At 41.8% G+C, this 20395-nt stretch overlaps 1 protein-coding gene across 3 annotated transcripts in view; it reads left to right on the forward strand.

The window, feature by feature from the left end:
- Nucleotides 1-20395, forward strand: part of AP3B1 (adaptor related protein complex 3 subunit beta 1) — a 184065-nt gene that overhangs the window by 139910 nt on the left and 23760 nt on the right. For all 3 annotated transcript variants that reach the window (XM_077347332.1, XM_077347333.1, XM_077347331.1), the window contains exons 23-24: nt 10569-10800; nt 13691-13775. In XM_077347332.1, coding sequence (XP_077203447.1) covers nt 10569-10800; nt 13691-13775 — 317 coding nt within the window. The remainder of the gene's footprint in view (nt 1-10568; nt 10801-13690; nt 13776-20395) is intronic.

Raw genomic sequence — 20395 nt, forward strand, 5'->3', positions numbered from 1 at the left:
CCACCAAACACACACAGACTCCAGAGAGGCAGCATATAATTTCCCCAAATAAATAAATTAAGTACATAACTTTCTCCCAGTTAGCCTCTCTTTATCTTACCCTTCTGGTATACTTTGGAACGGCAAGGGTTTTCCTCTATGGATTTAACACTACTTCATTGCTGGTCCCTCGTCATTTCTGGCATACATTAGAAGAATGAAAGAGCTGGAACTTTTAGAGCTGGAACTTTTTACTACCTGAAGAAGTCAGGGCTTACAATCCACAAGTAATTTGTAGACTGCAGAATTTGTATTGAAGTCTAAGACCTTCTTACTGTTTAAGGCTCTGTTAGTTTGTTTTTTTAAAAGATAATTGGCAGATTGATGCAATTGTATAATCTTTTGATGATGATTATCTCAGCCATACCTTTTATGACTCTTCAGTTGCCTAAGCTGCGGGAACTGTCTGCGTTCCACGGGGCCTGCAAAACGGAGCTCTTCTGCCGGATCTACGGTTGAGGCTGGGCAGCCAGGTAGATCTGGATGAGGGCTGGGCACTTCGGCATCCGAAGCAGCCACTCTTGCCCGAAGCAGCCAGTGCCACATCGCGGAGAGGGAGGGGAGATGCGGGCATTGACACCCGCACTTCCCCTCCCCCCCTGCGATGTGGCGCTGGCTGCTTCAGGCGCGAGCGGCCGCTTCGGACACTGTAACACCCAACCCTAATCTGGACCCCTCCCATAGAAGTGGTGGTAGCATACTCCACCTGCTCCATCTTTCCTCCATTTCCCCTCAGACATTGGGATTATATTAGAGTTGGGGTAATTTTTTGCCAACGTATCTTTAAGTTTTTTATGTATGTAACTTGTTATGTTTTTACGTCCGTTTTTAATGGGATTTTATTGGGGTTGTTGGACTATTGTGACCCGCTGTGAGCCTTCGGGGAGCAGCGGGCTATAAATTGAATGAATGAATGAATGAATGAATGAATGAATGAATGAATGAATGAATGAATGAATGAATGAGAGAGCCAGTTTGGTGTAGTAGTTAGGAGTGCGGACTTCTAATCTAGTGAACTAGGTTCAATTCTGCACTCCCCCACATGCAGACTGCTGGGTGACCTTGGGCTCCCCACAGCACTGACAAAGCTATTCTGAAAGAGCAGTGATATCAGGCCTCTCTCAGCCTCACAGGGTGTCTGTTGTGGGGAGAGGAAAGGGAAGGCGTCTATAAACTGCTTTGAGATTCCTTTAGAGAAAAGTGGCATATAAGAACCAACTCTTCTTCTCCTTCTAAGTTGTCATTTTTTCCTTGTCGCTACTTTCTCCTCACACCGAGATATCCAGGGCAATCCTGTTTTTGACTGCTCTACAGAATTGAAGAGCTTTCCATCCAGTATTTCCTACATAGCAAAGGTTGAATTAGGCTCCAAATGTGGGATTAGTAAACTTGACAGCCATAGTTGCTGGCCTGCCTTACATTATTTGGGAATCTGTCTTGGGGACAGTTACTATCCTCACCAATTTCCTAGCAACTGATTAGCATTTCTGCTTTCATGCCCTACATACTTACATTTAAACTTTCCCTTCAGCCATTCTCTTTTGAGCACTGAAACTCTCTGAACTCGATGGGGAGCTGGATCTGCTCCCTTTTTCTTTCTAAAGAAAATCCAGAAAAGTTCGTATGTAAACTTTGGAAATATTAGACATCCTCATAGATTTGACATATTTAATATCTCTTTGATGTTGGCCTTTCTTACTTAAACCATCAATTAAATAGGGAAATGGATAAAAATACTCACAGAAGACAAAGAAGATTTTGGTATTTTGTCCACAAATTCCATATCTACTTCTTTCTAGTAAAGAGTTAATGAAGGCAGGCAGCCTTGGAGAAGGGGAAGAGAGAGAATTTTTCAACCCATGATAAATAGTCCCATGATTAGTATATGTTTTGTCCCAGCACCTTAAAGACTAACAACATTCATGGCAGGGTATGAGCTTTCATGGGTTGTTGAAGGGACAGTCTTTAAGGTGCTACTGGACCTCTCGCTCTTTTCTACTTTCAACAGGATCTGATAGTTGAATGTTTTTTTGAAAGTTGGTCTTTGCTCATGAACAAAACTTTACAAATTAATGACTGATTCAACAGTGGGCTGAAGCATAGTTGAAAAAAAACCAAAGCATATGATTAGTCTGAGTGAAGTCAGTTGCTTCAAAAGAAATCTGTGGCATGTGACAGACCTTAATATTCATGAGGATTACTCGTATTTCAAGGCACTCTGCTGGCACAAGCCCCATTCGCATTAGTGCGCCTCACATTTCCAGGGCATTTGAAGGATTTGACTTTATGAAGTATATCAGTGTAAAGCTTTCAGCTACATCTTGTAAAAACCAGCCATTACGTTTTAGAGAATTGTGGTGATTCATATTTCACTCCTGTACTTGAAAGATAGTATTTTAAGAACTACATGCACTGTTTTAACAGAATCATTTGGTTACTGAAGCATGAAAACAAATTTGTGGGAGTTCTCTCACATGTGGAATGACTCCAGCCAAGAGTCCGACATCCTGCCCTTTTGGTATTACTTGAAACTTACTGTGCAGAGTGTGTGCGGAGTGTGCACAAATGTGCAGAGTGCAGACCCCCCAAAATGAAATGTGCACTTAAAATACTTTTGATCTGCTGTGTATTTGAAAAATAAAGAGGAATTTAGGAATGTGGACATGGAGCCTTAAATGTTTTTGTGTTTGAAAGTGCTATATGGAGATTATATACCTTTTTTGCTGATTTTTTTATTCAGCTGTGTTTATGAAGCAGACCTCAGCAGTACTGTATGTCATTCTTATACACAGCCACAGATGTTTTAAAGATGTTACCAGATGCTGTGACAAATCTAGTTTGCCTTGAAAGTTCAGACTTATTTTCTAGCTTCTCCATATTAGATGAAACCGTGGTCCCTCCGAAGGGATGTCTTTCTTTCAATGATGTCAAGTGGTATAAACTGTATGCATGGCTTCAAGTGGCATAAAACAGGGATAGTCAATCTGTGGTCCTCCAGATGTCCATGGACTACAATTCCCATGAGCCCCTGCAAGCGTTCGCTGGCAGGGGCTCATGGGAATTGTAGTCCATGGACATCTGGAGGACCACAGGTTGACTACCCCTGGCGTAAAAGAGTCAAAGCAAAATGGAAAATTTGCCAAAGATGAGGCTTCCTGATCACAAAAATTTAACAAGAACCAAAAAATACATATTTGTACATCTATTATGTTCAAGTAAATCAGTATAACTTAGATTTCTTTTACTCAGTGGGAGATGCTGGGAATTGAACGAGGGACCTTCTGCATGCAAAGCAGGTACTCTTCCACTGAGCCACAGTCCCTTTTCCACTAAGTTCTCCTCTTAACACAGAAGCATCTAGCTTATCTAAATCATGAAATGAGAATACGAAAGATTTATGCAGAAAGGATGAGATCCTTCTGATATTCTGCTCTCAGGCCACTTAGAGTTTTATGGATTAAAACCAATACTTTGAATTGAACCAGAAACACATTGGAGGCAAGCAGAAATATAGTACCAATAAGATAATGCTGAATCCAGCAAGTCCCATTTCATAAGCCAGCAAAATTAGCATATTTTATCCCACTTTTCTATCTAATGCTCTTTTGAATGCTTTTCAGAGGCATAGCCACATAGGATATGCTGCAGTACTTGAACTTGGATGTTACCACAGCATGCCAAAACTTGATTAATTTCTATCCATGCAAGCATACTAACTAAAAGTTGGTAACAAATGTTTTAATGCCATTTGAGCCTCTTAATATCAGGGTAAGGCAACACTTCAGAATGAAAACGTGGTTCTTACCAGACAGGGTAAACCTGTCTATTTTCAGATTCTACCTTTAAGAATTCCATTAACTCTGAAACAAGGAGAGGTTCAATGTGTGCAGCTTCATTGTGGTGCAGATATGAAAGAGAATAAGACTCTGTTCCTTCCCCTAACATGGCTTCATGACAGATTGATATTCAGCAAGCAAAACCTTTCCCCACTTGTCAGGAAGAGAACTAGAACTGGAGGTGCAAAAGTGATAACTGATTACTGATTGGTGGTTTAGGGTCTTATAGTCATGTAAAGAAAACTATTTCTAACCGGCAGGTTTTTAAGAGTTCGAGTGTGCCTTCAGCCTCTCTGATCACCACAAGGAGAGAGAGGAGGAAATGGAACAACAGCCAGTTAGTAGCCAGGCTTCTTCCAGCCATGCCTACGGGACAGCAAGTGCCATTCAACATATTAGCACATACTTGTGAATAAGCAGGCACAGAATTTGGCCCACCAGGATGGGGCAAACATCACTTATTAGTTGGGTTAAACAAAAGAAATTGGTCCTCTTTGCAAAAAAATTTAGACAATACCACAGTGGACAGCAGGAGATCTTTTCTGTGCATCCCCACAGGACTCAATTCGCAGCCAGAAAACAAGCTACATGCTTGCATGCACAAGCATTCAGGGCTTGTGCCCATTGCACATCCCCCCCAGTGATTGCAGCTCAATCTTTTAGCTTCATCCAGCACTCTTGTCTTTAGCCTCCCACATTGGACAATTCTGGCATCACTCTCTGTGTTGTTCCAGATCTCTTACCCTGAGATAATATACGGAGCTTCCCAATTGGTTAGGTTTGCTTCTACTAGTGGCTGTTATGTTGGGCTGTGTGGACAGGCTCTGTGAAAGAGGAAGCAGCAGCCTAGAAGTGGAGCTTGGAGGAGTGAGATGGGGTAGGAGAAATGGAGTGCATTGTGACTGAGTGATGAGATGTTAGCAGAGCCTGCACTGAGCCAAACAGCTATGTGCATAGCACAGAAAAATGCACCAGCACACACTAGTACAGCTTATGGGGAACACTGGCCAGTGGTATCCAGAATGAATGGTACTCAACTGCCCTAATGAAGAACTGAAGGACTTGGGTAAGGAAAGTGATTGGAACTCAATTCCATATAACAGGGGTAGTCAACCTGTGGTCCTCCAGATGTCCATGGACTACAATTCCCATGAGCCACTGCCAGCAGGGCTCATGGGAATTGTAGTCCATGGACATCTGGAGGACCACAGGTTGACTACCCCTGCCATATAAGATGCAGAGATTCTAACAGTACAGTAAAAAGTAAATATACAATTCATCAGTATCTGTAGTATAATCAATACTGTTCAAGGAATGATCCACACTGGTTTTTATACCCAGCTTTTCTCTACCAGAAGGAGTCTCAAAGTGGCTTTCAATTGCCTTCCCTTCCTCTCCCCACAACAGAGACCCTGCGAGAGAGGTGAGGCTGAGAGAACCCCAACAAGACTGCTCCATCAGAACAGCACAGGCTGTGACAAGTCCAAGGTCACCCAGCTGGCTACATGTGGGGGAGTGGGGCATCAAACCCACCTCGCCAGATTAGAAGCTGCTGCTCTAAACCACTACACCACACTGGTTCTGAATTAATACTGAATTAAGCTTGTATCTAGAACAGTGGTCCCCAACCCCCGGTCCAGGGACTGGTACCGGTCCGTAGATCATCTGGTACCGGGCTGCGGCTCCTCTTCGTCCTCCTCCCTGGCTGCTGCCTCGGGGGCTGCCCTGCCACTCTGCCACCAGCTCACCTTTGGTGCTCTCCAGCGGCTGCCATGGCTAGGGCTCCCCCTTGGTGTGGCACTGTGCAGCTGCTTCTGGCAGCACCCCCCAGTGGGCGGCGGGAAGTCGGGCACTCCTGGGAAAGCAAGTGGAGCAGGGGCTCAGGCGGCGGCGACGTCCCTCGGCAAAAGACTACCCCCCCCCCCCCGGGCCTCAGTAAAATTGTCAAGCGCTGACCGGTCCCCGGTGATAAAAAGGTTGGGAACCACTGATCTAGAACAAGAGAAACAACATTTTGGAAAACATTTAGAAGAAGAATGCTGTTAGTTTTAATTTTGATATTTATCCATTTTATTATGCTGTAGCTGTGTCTTATATAGGTCTGTTCAACTTGTGATCCACCACGCTTAATATAGCACATGTGGTATGCAATTTGCTAGATATTTGAGAAAATTGAATTTTAGCAGCCAAGGACACCACTAACTATGCTGATCAAACCCTTATATGGCAGTCATATGGTTGATGGGCTTGGAGTACAAGGCCTTTGTAATTGTAGATGTTGCTTGTTTAGTCTTAATTTTTTACTTGGTGAATTTCCTGAATCTTATGCAGAAATATTTTCATAAAATACCTGTTTAGTCCAGCTTCTGTCCAATTTGGTTTATACTTGACTTTGTGCCTACATTTGTTTTCTACATTACGTCTTTATCCTATTGGACTGATGGTGCTAGTTAATCAGGTCTGGTGAAAACATTTAGGATCACTTTTTTACATATATTTCTGGAGAAAGATATAAATATTCTGTGACCCTTGTAGCCAACAGTGTGACTTCTGTGAGTCATTTCTATGTTTTACGTTTCAACACAAGAAATGGTCTCTTTGTACTTTATACATTTCAAAAGAGCATTTCAACAAACAGCCGTTGAAATTTTCCTGATCTTATTTCTTTTCTTTTACCCTCCCCCAATGTTTTAGTCACTTTTAAGCAGTAACGTTAAAAGTTTTACAATTCTAATCTTAAATCTACCTCCCAAGAAGCAGACAAGCCTTGTCATAAAATAACTATTAGTGATTAGTTTGTATCATATAAATCTAACTTGAGTTGATAATATGGTCCATTACCAGCTAACTGCACAGAGTATTTTTCATTTTACACTCTTCAGTTACTTTTTAGTGAAGTGTTAAATATGAAGCTTTTCTCCTTTCTAAAATTGCACACTGTCTGTCTGTTATTAGGGAGATAACAGCTCTTATAAATGTTTCAGTAAGCACTAAGTAGACAGTTATGTGCACTCTCATTCCATGCTTATTTGCTTACTGTAATAAACTGATAAAATATGTGTGGTTTGCCTTTCTGTATCTACAGCCACACAGGTTTCTTTTAGAAATAATGTTGTGTCTGCAGAATTGATTGGTTATTTTCATAAAACATCCAAAGGTACACAGATGACTTCCTTAAAAATATGCAGATGGGATTTGAAGTTAGGTTAGCTCACAGCTACTGAATACATGTGCTAGCCACATATACGGAAGGGATGTGTAAGTGTACAGCGGGTTGTATTAAATCACACCGGAAACAATTCCGCCCATCCTTAACTGGATCTTTTGTGTTTCTTTGGTGTTGTACCTCATGTTAAATTAACAGAGCACTCCTGAGCCGTGCCTGTGCTGCGGCAGCTAGCCACCATGCAACTGCAACACCACCAGTGGCCTCTATGAGAATAAAGGGGCCCAACACTGTTGGCCAGCTGCTACCATGGCGGGATCCATGGCAATTCTGCCTCAGCATCACAGTGCAGCATTTTTGCAAGGTGGGGTGGCATGTTGGACAGGGCAGGCAGGACTAGAGGGAGACATGAGTCGAGGCAGAACCAAGTATCTGTCACTGCTAGGGGGTAGAGAGGAGTGGCATGGAGGAGTCACACTCCCCCTTTCTAGACACTCCCTTAAAAGAGACCTGCCACCGTTCCAAGCCCCTTCCACTATTCATTTAGGAGTGGGGCCATCCCTGTCAGCCCTGCTGACACAAAACCAAAAAGGAAACAAAAACTCAACCTGACTAGACAAGTTAGGAACCTAAAGGTTAAGCTGAAGAAAAAGTGTTATTAAAATAAAAATATTTATCATAATCAGGTAAGCATAATAATAAAAGTAGTGACACCCAGGCTCTCACAGGTATGTGGGACACCCAAGAGGGAATAAGAAGGGGAAAGATATTGTCGGGGGTGGGGGGAGAGAAGAGGTGAGGATTGTCTAAAGGGGACAAGGAGGATATTGAGAAGTGCTGGAGAGTAGAGGAGAGAGATTGGCATAGATGAAGTTAGGGAGAGAAAAAGGGAATGAGAGAATTGCCAGAGCAAAGAGTAGTGAAGAAAGGACATCAGTGGAGAGACTAACATAGAATCTGGGTACAGGATGATCTTGACAGGCTAGAAAACTGGGCTAAATTGAATTTCAATTTAGGTTGGAAAAATATCCATCACCTTAGGATGGGTGAGACCTGTCTTGGCAGTAGTACATGTGAAAAGGATGTGGGAGTTTTAGTAGACTATTATTGAACGTAAGTCAGCAGTGTGATTTGGTGGCTAAAAAGGCAAATAGGATTTTGGCCTAAATTTTAATTTAGGATTAAAAGACGTATATTGTCCAGATCACACAAGGTGAGGTTACCACTTTACTCCACTCTGATAAGACCTCATTCAAGTACTTTGTTCAGTTTTGGGCACAAATGAAGATGCAGACAGACTGGAGCGTGTCCAGAGGAAGGCTATGAAGATGGTGAGGGTTTGGAGACCAAGTTGTATGAGGAAAGGTTTAGGGAGCTTGGTCTGTTTAACCTGGAGAGAAGATGACTTAAGAGGTGATATTATAACTATCTTCAGTACTTGAAGGGCTGTCATATACCCACATATAGGGGTAGTCATGGGAATTGTAGTCCATGGACATCTGGAGGACCACAGGTTGACTACCCCTGATATAGAAGATGGAGCAGAGTTGTTTTCTGTTGCCCCAGAAGGTCAGACCAGAACCAGTGGGTTGAAATTAATTCAAAAGAATTTTCAGCTAAACATCCAGAAGAAGTTCCTGACAGAGCAGTTCCTCAGTGGAACAGGCTTCCTTGGGAGGTTAGACGTATTTAAGCAGAGGCTAGATAGTCACCTGACAAAATTCCTGATTTTATTAACTTAGGCAGATTGTAGGCAGGAAGGGATGTGCCAGCGTTTGTCTGTTGTGGCCCTTCCTTGCATACCCAGAGAATTGCTGATCACTGCTGTGGGATGGTAGGTGAATTTCCTCCAGGCCAGGCTGGATTTTGAAGGGTTTTGATGGGGGGATCACTTGGGCATGAAATTAGGGTCACTGTAGGTGGGCAGGCAGTTGTGAGTTCCTGCATTGTGCACAGGATTGGACTAGATGACCCTGGCGGGAACGCGCCATCTTACAGGCTGTGTAATTTTGATAGTTCTATAAGGCCCAGATTTCTGCTGGCAGCTTGTTCCACTAGGCTTGTGTCAGAGACAAGAAGGCCCTGGTTCTGGTTGAGGTCAAGTGTACTTCTTTGGGGCCAGGGACGACCAGCAAGTCAGAATCACTGGGGTGCTAGTAGTTTTGTTTGGAGTAGATGGAAAAATGCCTGCCAAGCTACCCCAGTGACGCACGCCTCCATTGTGAGGGAGGCATCTAGGGTCACCCCCAGATTCCTGTTGGTGTGTGGATTGGAATGTGCTTTCTCTTGTGGACCTTTCTTCCCAGTCACAGGATCTCCATGTTCATGGGATTAAGTTTCAGGCAGCTTTGTTGGAATGATTCCATCATGGCTCCCAAACACCTGGCCAAAGACTCGGGTGATGTATTTGGCCAGCTGCTCATTAACAGAAATTGGTGTCATCTGCAAACTGATGATATCCCAACTCATATCTCCATATCAGCTTAGCTAGAAGACACAAAGATATTAAATAATATCAGGGAGAGGCACCCTACATTGGACTTGGCAGCAGCATGACTTCTTATCTCCAATAGCAACCCTCTGTCCTTGTTCAGCCCTGTGAATCTGGCAACCATATCCCTGTGTTAACGAGGTGGTGATCTAAAAGCTCATGATCTACTATATTGAATGTTGTCGGAAGGTCTAATAGCACAAGACGTGCCAACGAGGCTTGGTGTCACTGTCTCTAGAGATCATCCATAAGAATGACCATAACTGTTTCCACCCTGTGACCAAGTCAGAAGCCAGACTGGAATGGGCCCTGGATGTCCCTTCCTCTAGATATGCTTTTAATTGATCTGTAGCTACTCACTCATTCACCTGCACCAGAAACATTAGGTGCAAGATGAGATTGCTGGCCAAGTCCTGCGGATCAAGTGATGGTTCTTCAGTAGGGGCCAGATCACAACCTCCTTTAGGCTCTTTGGGAAAGTCCCTGTAGACATGGATAGATTTATTATTTCCCAGAGTGGTTTTAAGATCCGCTCATTACTCATTTCTATGACCAATAGGGACTGGCATCCAGGCAACAAGTGGTCAACCTCATTGGAGCTAGCACCCTATCCACCTTGGTTTGAGGAGGAGAAAAACAGAATTCCAGAGTATCCCACCGTGCCCCCATTATTCACGTTGTTCTTTTTCCTAAAGTGGCTTTGTTGCATTCTTCTGAAACAACCTCTTCCCCAACTGTTTTTAGTTGTTCGGTTTTGGTTTCGGTAGCTTCTCACAGGGTGTGTGTCATAAACTACATCTATCTGCCTGACAATGCTTTTGATGCTGTAGCCCATCTGCCTGTTGAGTGACCATGATCCACATGTTGTGAAGCTCTTTCTTAGAAGTATTCAGTTGGCCAGAATAAGTAGTACAAATCTACATACAAGAATGTCTTGAACTACACATAGAATATAATATTGATTACCCACATTGTGTATTTAGTACATGTTCCCCAACAACATATTTACTAACTTCTAATTTTTCATATACTACAGATGAGCACTCCAGTCTTTGTGCCAATGAAAACTCATGAACTGCTACACCGAATGAGTGGGAAAGGATTAGCAGCTCATTATCACTTTTCAAGACAACCATGCATTTATGGAGACAAAATGGTATCTGTCCAAGTAACATTATCTAACACCACTGAACAGAAAATAGAGAATATCCATGTAGGTGAGAAGAGACTGCCTAGTGACGTGAGGATGCATATGTTTAATACAATAGGTAATTGTTTCATTTTCTTAGAACTATATATTTAGAAACTTAGAAATTTTCTGTTAAGTGTAAATACAAAATAATGAAAAAAATAGTATTTATTAGGAAGGGAGATTACCCTGAATGTTGTACAATCCTTCCTTTAAAAAAAAAGGGTTATACAGAAAAGGGTTTTTCACTATTGTACATTACTTTATCCTTTATGCAAATTTAAGATGGCACCCTTTTTTCTTGATAGCCCACATAGAGGAATATGACAATTGTCAATGGGTTTTAAATGGCTTAATTGGATTAGCCCAGGCTTTCTCAGTCAGGTTGTTGTGAAACCTTGGTTTCTTGACAGCCCTGTAAGGGTTTCCATAATAGGTAGGATTTAATTAATTTTTACATATTTTAAAATATTTTAAACATTTATCATGTGATATGACCATATATGGTAATGTTGACCCCCCAATGGCCAATGATGGGCCTGGGGAGGGTGGGAAGAGGAGAGGCCCGGGATGGGCATGTTCACAGATATGCTTCCTAACCATTTTATGCATGATCACATCACTTAAGGGGTTTCTCCAAAACTGAAGGATTTTTCAGGGGTCTCTCAACGATCCAAAAGTTGAAAAGGGCTGTATTAGCAATTCAGAGGTAATTAGGGGTTTGTTTATAACTTTGGGGTTTGTTTCTACTTTGAATTCCATCATTTTCCAGGCTACAACACCCCATCATCCTATTGGGGATCCTTCAGCAGCTCATTGCTGCTGAAAGTTGAGTTCTGCTCCATAAGGGGGCTATTCGATGTTTAGGTTGTAACCTTACATCTCCTGATTTTTATTTAAAGTACTTGGATCTTTGCCCCCTTAACAAATTTCTTGTGATCAGAAAGTTTAGAATGTTATCCTTGGGCAACCTCTTTTCTCAGTCCAAGTATCTGCTTCCTTCCAAAGGTAGTACCTAAGTTTCATTTGGCAAAGCAAAAGAAACAATGAATCGTGTGGCCAACTTATCAGGGTTCTGGTATATCCTAGAACAATCTAGAGGACAGATGCACTACAGGCTGCAGAACCTCAATATGATCACTGAAGTAAGGCAAGCTAAAACAGCCATTTTGAGCTTGGTTCTTTCTTAGAGCTGTTTTCTGTGCTATATAGGCTGTTGCTGATGATGAAATACAATTGAAAACAAGGATAGAGCCTTGTTCAGCTCAGCTTTCAGCATCAACTCTCTTAATTGTTTAAAAGAAGCACAATAAAGAGACTTTATCTACACCCTGTGTTCATTGTGCTCCTAAGATATCTTCGGCCACACAATTTATTGTTTCTTTTGCTTTGCTGTATTGTTTTTGTGTTCTCCTACAGTGCTTTTGTCTGAGTTTCATTTGGGACAGGTAGTTACCTTGCCCAGCTTCCTTCCCGACCATCCAAATGACAAATATAGACTATGCCATAGCTCAGATGTTCGGAGGGCACTGTTATTTTGTTTGGATAGGGTTATAGACTTCAGGAAGGATGCAAACCTCTTTTTGTGTTTCAAGGGGGTGAAGAAGGGGAGAGCCACATTGGCCCAGACAGTTTCCAGTTGGATTAAGTGGGCCTATAAGATGGCTAAAGTGCCTTGTCCTCTGAATGTCTCAGTGCAGTCTTCTTGAGCTCAAGCATCTTCTGCGGCATTTGCCTCTGGTCTGCTGTTGAAGAACAGCAGGGCAGCAGTGTTGCCCATACCTTCCACATTTCTCCACCATTACTCAGTGAATGTTGATCCTGCAAGAGAGGCAGTGGTGGGTAAAGTGTTACTGCATTCAGTCTTCCAAATCTAGTTCATCCCCTCCTCCATGGTAAATGATCTTGCTATTCTCCCATGTAGGATTGCACAGAAACTACAAAGATGAAAACAGGATTGCACTTACCTGTAACTTCTGTTCTGAGTGGTCTTCTGTACTGTCACACAACCGTCCCTCCTTCTGCACTATGGGCCGCTGATCATTGCTTGGCTTACCTGTTACGGCAGCAGGAAGGAGAACTGGGGGAGAGTGCTAACCCCTCCTACATCACCTGACTTTCAGTGGGATAATCACTATCTATGAGGGGAGAAGTAAGCACTCTTGGGAGCTTCTAGAAAATTGTTTAAGCTTTTCTCTGAGGCAGACCCATGTGTGACTGCACATAAGACAACTCGATTAACAGCAGTTACAGGTAAGTGCAACCCTGTTTTCCCCCAACACTGCTGATCTTCAGGCTGTCTATTGCAGCCCCCTTAAACTTTAAAGGGACTGCGGTTAAAGCCTGACGAACAGCTGAGAAGCAGGAGTGATCTGTTCCAGCCTGTTTTTGGATGTACCAGTTATTCCAAAATATCTCCAGGATTTTTCAGAATCCATCCTCCTGCAAGTTTTCCCAGGAGAACAGAGATACACAGATACACACAGGAAGCAAAAATATTTTTGGCTCAAGTAGATCTGATTGCATTCCCCTAGTAGCTCATTTTGGAGAACCTCAAAGGATCAACCATTGGTTCCTATTAAATTGATTCTTCTACAGTCCTAATTATTCTAAAATAAGGTGACCAGATTGTCCCACTTTTGGAGGGACATCTGGGGGCACCTGGCAAATTGTACTTACGTTGAGATTAAAAAATATATATTACAATACTATTTTTGCATTCTATGAAAATATTTGTTGCTTCATATAGACCACATTTTTAATCAAGAACCCCCCCCCCCGGTCAATGGTGTCCCACTTTACCAATGTTAAAATCTGGTCACCTTATTCTAAAATCATGCAAAGCATTTAATAAATAAGCTTATCAAGATAAACAGAATTTATTTCATGTTTCAGCAAAGCATATTTTTGCTTAGTGTTTAGATGACTTTCTCATGCTTCGTTTCATGCTCACAATATTTGTTCACTAGAATCTCTTGAGCCTGGGGAATCTATTACAACCTCAATGGGTATTGACTTCTGTGACTCTACTCAAGCTGCCAATTTCCAGTTATGGTAAGTTGCACTTTAGTGACTATTCAAAAGCAGGCTATTTGCAGCAGATATGAGTAGTAGTGAAATGTAATTTATTATCTTTTGCTTACTCTATTTAAATATGCCATTTTACTATTAACGGATTAGATTGGAGCATTTTTGTATAAGAAAGCTCTTAAGGCTGTTCAGTATGCTCATTTCTGAGATTGAAAAAGTCTTTATAAGGGATTTTTACTCTTTAGATTTATGTGGAAAAAATCATTGGGAAGTGTTGCTCAAATTCACTGTGAAAGTTGCTAAAATCAGCAAATTGAAGAAAGACTTCAAAATGTAAATCAAACTTTTATTGCTTTCTCTTGACCCTTTGAGATGCTTGTTGGGGGAGGGAGCACCTATTTTATATATTAAATGGAAATATCTGAACTAGCTGTGATGTCTCGATACATAGGTATTGGACTCCCCGTAACAACATTTTCTTTTGAGACAAGAGGTGGGCCTGTGAATTTTGCAGGGGAGTCCCACATCCCCCCCCCCCACATACACACTTTGCTGAGCAGGCACAGCTGTAGGCCTCACTACGCAACACTGAGCCAGGCAGCTGGTGTCCGGAGTGGCTGCCAGCATCCTCATCTATTGCTCCTGAGCCCTCTGGTGTCTGCCGCTGCAGCACCCAGATCCACAGTGGCTACTGGCAACCTTGCCTGCATCTGGATTTGCAGCTGCTGCCAGCAGCCTTCATCCTTGGGCTCACAGTGGCTGCTGTTGTCAGCCGCTGCTGGGCCTGAAGCAGTAGCTGGCATCCTACTCTGCCATGGAGCTGGCTGTAGTGCTTTCCCTAAGTATATGCAATGCAGTTATATTTTGGAGGGATTTCAACTCCCCTATGTATTTTATTTTAGCCTCTGTGTGACCTCAGTCTACTGACAATTATCTGCAGATGAGGGGGCCACACATTGCTAATAGTATACAAATTAATTCATATAGATTAATTCACATAGGTCAAAATATTATAGGTATGAAGATAGTAATTAGGCTAGAAACTATCTGATATTTTGCATTGCTAGCCAGTCTTCATTCAATCTGAAGAATTTGCATAAAACCTTTATATGGAAGTTAAGTCCTGTGGGCTCTGGGGCTGGAGCCGGTGGGGTAGTGCCCTCCAGGATGTGACTTCTGATAGCTGGCTTGGCTCTGGCCTCCATGCAAAGGGGGAAGGGGGTTGTGCATATCCTGTTCCCTCTACCCTGCCTACAGCAACCCATGCTCTTCTTCCTCAGCCTGCCATATGTCCTCTGCTTAAATCCTTGCTACTTTGGTTCTCTCCACCTCCTTTACTCTCAGTGTTGGCAGGCAGTCTGCCTGGTCTTGACCAGAGACTGGGCTGTTCCAGCCCCAGCTCCTGCTTGGTGAAACAAGTTCCCATGAGACATTGGGGCTCTGTCACAACTCTCAGAGTTCTGCTGGGCCTGCAAGATGGAGCTCTTCTGCCAAGCATATGGTTGAGGCCAGTGGAAAAACTCTCTTAACATCTACCCTGGCCTCCCTCTACCCCTCCTCCTTCCCTCTTCTTCTCTCCCCCTTCTTGCCCCCATGAGGCCAGCAGTTTTAGGCACTAACTAGAAGCCCTTCATGGCCTTTGTGTCTCCTATGTTGGGACAGCCACTTCCCCTATGCTGTGCCATGAAAGCTTTTCTCTTCAGAGCAGACTTTCTGTGGGTGTCATACCATAAATGGGGAAAATCAGCAGTTACCGTACACATTAATTCTGTGTTATGTCCTCTACTATATCAAATGGACTGCTTGGTCGGGTCAGAAAGACTCCTACCCGTCTGGTTTCCCACAAACTGTGCAAAAATGAATTATTCAGGAGGGCCTTTTTACACATAATTACGGCTATATTTCAAAACTTTCATAAAGATTCTTTAGTAAATATATAGAGATTGGACTGGACTATTGTGTATTGTACATATTGTCTATTGCTGTAAGTACAATCCTACAGTATTATTTTCTGCATTATTTAACATGTCATGTTACTGTGTAAGTCTTGTTTCAGCTTTGTTTTCACTTTTCTGCTTGTTTTCAGATTTCTGCAATTAAAATATTTTGTTTTATACATTGTCCCATCCTATCGATTATGTTTTATTCACTCTGAGTATTCAGCCTTGAGTCTCAGTGGGAAAGGTGGGCTATAAAATTGTGTACATAAATAAAATGAAGCACATTGTTTGGATCCTTTCCAATCTGGTTTCAAGTCTAGACATGAAACTGAAACAGATTTCATTGCCCTAGTGGATCACCTGTGTTAAGAAATGGATGGAGGTATTGTGACTTCTGGACCTATCAGTGGCTTTCAGTTCCATCAATAATTATATCCTTCCGATTCCAGCCATACCTGATAAGTTTCAGAAGGTGGTGCTGAGGGACTGCTGCTTAGCTCCTTGGCCTCTGACCCTTGGGGCACCACAAGGCTCCATATTGTCTCCTATGCTTGATGAGGTCATCTGGAGATCTGGGCTGAGTTGACACCAATATGCAGGTGACTTCTGGCCAATCCAAGATTTTGAACAGGTGCCTGAATGCAGTTTTGGGGTGGGTGCAGGCTAATAAAATAAAACTTAGTCTCAACAAGACGTAAGTTCTACTTATGAGTGGAATGTCTGGCCCAAGACCTCATATGGCCCATTCTGGAGGAGACTGCATCCCTCTTGCAGGAAAAAAGTCCATAGTTTGGGGATGCTCTTGCTGCTGGACAAGCAGGTGGTAGCTGTGGTTAGGAGTGTCATTTTAAGTTTCAGCTAGTTAGCCAGCTGCTGCCTTTTCTTGATAGAAGAAATCTGGCCACTGTGTGCGTGCCCTGGTTACATCTAGATTAGATTAGTGCAGTGCACTCTATGTGGCCCTGAAGGACTGTCTAGTGCCTTAGAAACCTACCTTACTTTTATGAGGCCTTGTTTCAGGTGCTCCTATTTTAAGATTAAGCAAAATATGCTGGTTCTTGAATCCTTACATTTCCACATGCTGGTGGCTTCTGACTCATTACATAGCTTGGGATTTGCTCCAGTTTTTCAATTTAGTTTAATCAGAAAATTTTCAAAGAACACATTTGTAAATATTCAGCAAATTATTAGACAAGTTTAAATATTCCCTGCAGTAGTTTCTTGTATGATAGTTGTAGCAGCAATAGTAAGGAACAGATTAATATCAAGATTTTCTTAAAGAACAAATTGGCAGCTCCTTCAGCAAATTATTAGACAATCTTTAATATTCCCTGCAGTAGTGTACATGTATAATGTTGTGGCAGCAATATTAAGAATCAGATTAGATTTTGTTGCAGTTACAGATTCACGGATGACAAGTCCATCAATAGCCCCTAGCCATGGTGATTGAAGGAGCCTCCATATATAGGCAGCAGACCTCTGAATACCAATGCTGGGAGGCTAGATCAAATGGACCATTGGTCTGATACAGCAGGTTCTGTTTATGTGATGCCATATAAACACTGATTTTGAATGTAATATGTTGATAGAATTCTCCATTTTAAGAAGCATAAAGGTATCCCCTGTGCAAGCACATGTCTGACCCTTGGGGTGACGCCCTCTAGCGTTTTTCTTGGCAGACTCAATACAGGGTGGTTTGCCATTCCCTCCCCCAGTCATTACCGTTTTACCCCCCAGCAAGCTGGGTACTCATTTTACCGACCTCAGAAGGGTGGAAGGCTGTGTCAACCTTGAGCTGGCTGCTGGGACTGAACTCCCAACCTCATGGTCAGAGCTTCATACAGCATGTCGGCTGCCTTACCACCCTGCACCACAAGAGGCTTTAAGAAGCATATGCACTCTTAAAGTTCCCCTTTTCTTCATGTGCTAATAGTTTAGTTCCAGACTTAAGCCACTGAAAGCTCAGGTTCTTTGCAGTGATGAATATAAGCACTGTAGCATAGCACATTGATTTTATGCAGATCATCACCTTTATGTTTTGGGAGGTCTGCTGTATTAGTGATATATAAAAACTGATTACTTTTCCCCACGTTGCCTGGTAATTGTTTATTATTTTCCTATTAGACAAACAAGGAAGATCAATATGCCTCAGCTCCAGACTATGAGTAATGTCACTGTAAATAGATTTGCTTCAGACACCAGTGGTATATTCATTTTAATGATTTGGACAATGTGAACCCAATGACACAGCTTAAACTAAGTACTAAGTTGAGAGCTGAAATAAGAAAATAAAGTAGTTGTTTTTCTATTTCCCAGTTGCAAGCTGTTTGAAAGGAAAAGAAAGTATTATGTGTTCCCAGTATTTTCTGTTATATAATAGAACTGAAGCATACATTTGTTTTAATGACTTATGGATCAAGAAAGTTTTGGGCTAAATTTTTGACTACATTAAACATTTCCCCTATATTTTCTAAATGGGACCCACAACGAATTTCCTGGTAAGAGGAAAAATTGATCAGAGTCGAGGAATGTATTTTTCCCCCTTTATCCCATACCTCTTTAGTTTCACTTTGCAGTCAGTCGGATCCTGCAAAGCATAACACTGGTCTTCCTCAGAATCTCCATTACTGAGCACATTAATGTAACCCAAGAATGAGGCAGCTCTTATGGGGCTGTTGCTGCACCCTGTGATTTCTATGGATGTGGCACTTTGAGAGTCATTTCACATGGTCCTTGTGAAAAGTTCAGGACTAAAAAGAGGGAAGTGAGCTGGGAAGTGAGTCCCAATGTGTTAGGGTCCTCAGAAAGTCTGAGGCTAAAATGGGGAGTGGGTGTGAAACAAAGGACCCCTGATTTTTCCCAAAATTCATGTGAATACTAATGGGCTTATTCCATTTTGGGCCTCTCTACCTACTTGGCCCTTATCAAGGCCACAGTTAGGAACATGCTAACTGGTTCTTCTTGAGACCCTGTGGCCCAATTGATGGGAGGGGGATAAGAAATAGTGCCAGAGTGTCCTGGAGGGGGGGGGGGGAGTTCAGATATCCAGCGCCTTTAGGAATACTCAACATATGCCTCTCTCAGGGATTGCCATCTGCAGGCAGAAGTGATGCCTGGAGAGCTGAATGAAGTTGTAAAAAGCAGATTTATGAGGTATGAGAGGGGCTGTTATGTAAAGAGTATCTCTCCCAAAACTATCCAGAAGGAACAGAGTCAGTAAAGCAGCTGGTCATTCCACAGAAATACTGAGAAGTCCATGACACTCCCTTTGGTGGACGTTTAGGCATAAAGAAAACTTTGATTCGATTACCAATTCATTTTACTGGCTTAATTTCAACTACGCCACACTTGTTTCCTACAATGCAGCAGTATATCATTTTGGCAAAGGTTCTCTACCTTTACATATGGGAATTTGCAGACAATATTTTCTATACTTTCTAAACAGGATATATTTTTTGTCTTATAGCAGCCAGTATTACTGTTTCAACTCAGTCACTTAAGATATTTTTAAAATTTGTTTCACACACACAAAGTAAAGTATGTATGATGTTGGTTTTATATTTAGGGAAAGGTAAACCTATAAGCCATTTCTGATTGTAAATTGTTTTCTTACATTGTTCCAAAAGGAGTACTTTGTTTTGCATCAAATGTAATTGATCCTGAAGCAGTGTAATCACAATTACTCAATTTCTTAATTAGCCTGCCCAAAATCAGAAAATGGAAACCGATCGGCGGTGTTTTAAATCAATAGCTTTGTAGTAAGGCTTGTGTGGGAAGGGAGATAGTGGTAATGGGTAGATAATTGGTTTAGATGCCAGTCATTGACAGTGTGTTTTGCATAGCAAAATCTACTACTCATGTAAGGTAGCCAGTGTAGTACAGCTAGTGATTTAACAACAACAAACTGTATAAACAAAAGACAAACATTGGTAATGAAATGTTTTGGTTTGTAATACTTGCTTGTGTAAATCTGAAATGAGGAGAGATTTAATACAGAAAGAGTTAAAAGCTGCTGAAAGAGTTAAAGCTGCTAGTAAGCACTATTGTTATTAAGTCAGCTTTTCCTAGGAATGTATCTAATTAACAAGAGAGTCCTTAACTTGAAGATTGGATGTAACACTTGTTTAGTACTTAGGAAGGTAGTTTCTCTACCTATTTGTAGCTATGTGACCCCTTTACTTTCTTGGGTCAACTAGCAGAAACCTTGAACTTGATATTTCAGTTCTAAAAACATTGCCTTTTATCTGCTGAGATGTGTACAAGTTTAGTAAAAATGTGATATCCAGTCTTTTTGGTAACTTGTAAAACAGGACTGATTGGTGTCATGAGAATCAAATGGCATTGCTAGTTGTTGATAGATTTCAACTATAGACTTTTATGCTAATTCTCCAGAGTTCACCAGTGGCTAGGTGTGAAACCTTTCCCTCTCTTAACAAAACTTGAACTCTTTGGAGATATCACAGGTTAGTATGGTCAAAAAAAAGCTTGAAAAAAAGTTGGGGAGAGGGAATTAGAAACGTAGTATTACCTAGTGAATGGAGCAAAATTATATGGTTAACATTTGTTCATCTTTTGCATTTTATTTATTTATTCATGCATTTGTTTGTTTGTATTTTGATTTTTAGCCTACCATTCCCGAAAAAATGGCTTGTGGTGGCTTACAAATAATTATTCACCGATAAAACCCCATAAAAACCCACACAA

Source organism: Paroedura picta, chromosome 7 (genome assembly GCF_049243985.1).
Source record: "Paroedura picta isolate Pp20150507F chromosome 7, Ppicta_v3.0, whole genome shotgun sequence".
Classification (NCBI taxonomy): domain Eukaryota; kingdom Metazoa; phylum Chordata; class Lepidosauria; order Squamata; family Gekkonidae; genus Paroedura; species Paroedura picta.